At 36.9% G+C, this 3,352-nt stretch overlaps 1 protein-coding gene across 1 annotated transcript; it reads right to left on the bottom strand.

Annotated features, from left to right (window-relative positions):
- On the bottom strand, positions 1-1,078 carry LOC130942210 (two-component response regulator ARR10-like). Its single transcript, XM_057870911.1, has 3 exons — positions 907-1,078; positions 568-705; positions 1-102 (listed from the first exon to the last, which is right to left on the bottom strand). Exons 1-3 carry the CDS (start codon positions 983-985, stop codon positions 41-43), a joined length of 279 nt encoding a protein of 92 aa, XP_057726894.1. The 5' UTR covers positions 986-1,078; the 3' UTR covers positions 1-40.
- Between the last annotated feature and the right edge of the window lie 2,274 nt (positions 1,079-3,352).

Raw genomic sequence — 3,352 nt, 5'->3', positions numbered from 1 at the left:
ATGCAAATTAAGGCCTATGATAAAGAGGGAATTTGAATTTTTACCTAAAGATGGCTTGCCCTTCAATATTCATCAGTTCAAGAAATTTTCTAGGAACAGCCTCTGCAATACCAGTTAAAGAAACATCACATTTGGAATATCAAACTATTTCATCCAAGTGCCATGTTCTCAAGTCAAAGAAACAAATGCAGCTTTGAACTTGCTACGCAGCTCTTCACCCACACCAAACCAGGCTTCTTATGAGGAGAAGCATTCTCATTCTCTTGTTCATTATCATCAGCGTCTTCAGATTGTTCCTTCCTTTTTTTATCCAATCTTTTATCATGGTTAGCACAGTTTTCTGATGCAACTCCTTGAATGCCCTGTTCAGTCACATTGCAAGCCTTCTAATCCTTGGAATCAACCTTCTTTCGAAATACATGTCTTCCATTTTAACTGGTTTCAGCAATAGTCACAACACCCTTCTTCACCAAATTTGGCTCCTTGTGTTCTGTCACCACTGCATCATTGATTGTATTTTGGAATTTGGATGGAAATTGAGAGAAAGAAAGTGTTTTGAGATCTTACTTATAACTGGTAGGTCCATCTCAAGTCCCACTAGTTCAAGAAGCTGAAAGCCATCAATGCCTGGCATATGTACATCGCTTATAACTTTGTTTTCCCTTAGCATCTCTATCGCCTTTCTTGATCGAGTTGTAGCCGTGACTGCAACAACAACAAAGAATCAGACATCGAAAATCTTGAAAGAAGAAGGAAAAAAAAAAGAACTTTATGAAATGGAGAGATAATTCTTGTAAAGAAAGCCTACAAATCTACGAAGTGAAAACGCATTATATGACGAGTTTGCATGATGAAAACCAGTGCACACTGGAATTGAAAGAGAAAGAGAACGGTGACGTGACGAACCATTATAACGGCATTTCAAAAGCATCTGCTCCAACATTCTGAGACAAGCTCGATCATAGTCAACGGCAAGAACACGCATACCCACCGGAAAAGGCCCTCAAAGAGGTTCTTTTGAACCACCATGTTGACCCTTTCGGTCGTTCACCATCAATATCATCTTTGATTCTTATTGGAAAAGGATGCTACTTTTTTGTTAACCACACTCTCAATAGTCAATTCTAAGTTCTAGTCCAAGTCGCAACACGAATGTTTTTGAATTCCGTGTTAATATTTGTAATAATTTTACTAAATTGCATCCTATTACTTATTTAGTTTATGGTGCAAACGAAATAATTTTAAATAAGGTTGAAAATTTGGCGATCATATGATGTTTGCACGGGTGTAACAACCCTATTTCGTTTACAATGTAAAGAAATACGTTCAAAATTACTTCGTTTACACTTTAAACAAAATATGTCTATATATGGGAGTTTTGTTTACGGCGCCACCAAAAGCCAAAAACTTTTTATTTCCTTCACTTTTCTCCTATCATCAGATGCCATTATCCCCTACCCAAGGGAGGCTGGATTTGACAACGTATTGCCGTTGAGAGACTTTGTTTTCGGTAACTCGATGATTATAGTGTTTGTGGAGCGCTGGCGTCTAGAAACCCACACCTTTCACATGCCGTGGGGTGAATGCACGATTACATTTCAGGACATCGCCTACCACCTCGTGCTGCACGGTAACGATGAGCCCGTTGGTGGTTGCTTTCGTGACTTCCAGACTTAGTACCACACCGGGACTTGGGAGTTGGTTGAGCATTTACTTGGTGTCAGGCCTCCTGCAGTAGTGCAGCAGGAAACGCAGAGGAGAGAGGCTTTTTCGCTGAAGCTTACATGGCTTCGGGAGCGGGTCCGACAGATGCCACCGGATACTACCGATCCGGACACCTTGCGACAATATGCGAGGAGCTATATCATGTTGATGATCGGGGGCTACCTACTGACTGACAATTCCAACAACACGGTCCATTTCTGGTGGTTCCCGCTGCTAGATGATTTCGAGCGGTGTTGTTCCTTGTCCTAGGGTTCCGCGGTGCTAGCATGGACGTACCATTTTCTATGCAGTGCAGCCCACCGCCACACCACAGACATTGCGGGGTGCACTCTTCTGTTGGTGTCTTGGATGAGTTGGATCTACCAGAAGTTTCCTAAATGGTGTCCACCTGATCGACGTATTTACATGTAGCCGATAGCTGCGAAGTATTTGTCACGTTATTTTATTTACGATTATTATCCGTTTTTGCAATTCAATTACATTGGCAACTAATTTATTTCTGGTTTTGCTTGGATTTGTCCCTATGAAGGCATTACTGTGGGGTGAGGTAATCGAGTTACAGCTTTAAGTTGTTAACATTTTTGTAGTTTACTAAAAATAGTTAAACGTATATCGATACTGATAACTAATTCACTTCCTTAATTTGTAGTTCATGTGGACCCCGTACGACGATCCCGCACTTCAGGATATGTGTCCTTTATGGTTGAAGGAGGAGGCAGAGTGGGGGACCTGGATGTCTGTTGTCCCCCTCGTCTGCTTCAACATCGTAGAGTTCTATCAGGCTGACTGGGTGAAGTGCCAGTTCAATGGCAAGTAGCCTGTTCCAGGGGACACACACAAAAGGCAATTAGAATACACATATACAACTAAATATCCACTACTACTAGACATTATGGCTAATTTGTGAAAGAAAAAGGTTTAGAAGAAGTAGTGAACTTGTTGTGAAGAACACAAAGGATTGCACATTCTTTTATAGCGGCTGAAAATTTGTCGTAACGTATTTCATTTACACTGTAAAAGAAATAATTTTGCACGTATTTCGTTTATACTGTAAACGAAATAAACACGCATCAGCATGTCAGCCTTATTTCATTTACAGTGTAAACGAAATACGTGCAAAATTATTTTGTGAAATAAATAATACAATGCAATTTCATAAAAACGGTACAAATTATTTATATCCATAAATAATATATTTATTTCATTTATATAAAAAAATCAAAAAATAAGGTAGATGTAAAAAAAGATATAATTATTTAATATTTTCTCTTAAAAATATATTATAAGAAATTATATTATATTTAAAAACATTATACTAGAATATTATAGAAAATTTGCTTATTTAATATTGTAAATTGTTATAAATTTTTAATATTTTAAAAATTAAAATATAAACATATTTATTTTATTATATAAATATATTGAATAACATCTTAAAAATAATATACATGGCAGGGAAAGAAATTTTTTTTTTAAGGTGACTATATGGTAGGGAACTAACATTATAACCATCAATTTCAGTTAATATTATAACAGATTATCAAATAATTTTACAGATTTACTACACATTTAAACAATATTATTATCTAAGTTTAATTAAGTAGACTTCACACTAACAAAAACTACT

The sequence above is a fragment of the Arachis stenosperma genome, chromosome 7 (genome assembly GCF_014773155.1).
Source record: "Arachis stenosperma cultivar V10309 chromosome 7, arast.V10309.gnm1.PFL2, whole genome shotgun sequence".
In the NCBI taxonomy this organism is placed as follows: Eukaryota; Viridiplantae; Streptophyta; class Magnoliopsida; order Fabales; family Fabaceae; genus Arachis; species Arachis stenosperma.
This window is presented reverse-complemented; position numbering and strand designations above follow the sequence as displayed.

What these genes read in the sequence shown, in the direction of transcription:
- LOC130942210 (XM_057870911.1), bottom strand. Translation starts at nt 985, where the DNA reads ATGCGTGTTCTTGCCGTTGACTATGATCGAGCTTGTCTCAGAATGTTG. An exon ending in TTTGAAATGCCGTTATAATG is followed by an intron (nt 706 to 906) that starts GTTCGTCACGTC and finishes TTGTTGTTGCAG; the next exon opens with TCACGGCTACAACTCGATCA. An exon ending in GATGGACCTACCAGTTATAA is followed by an intron (nt 103 to 567) that starts GTAAGATCTCAA and finishes CTGGTATTGCAG; the next exon opens with AGGCTGTTCCTAGAAAATTT.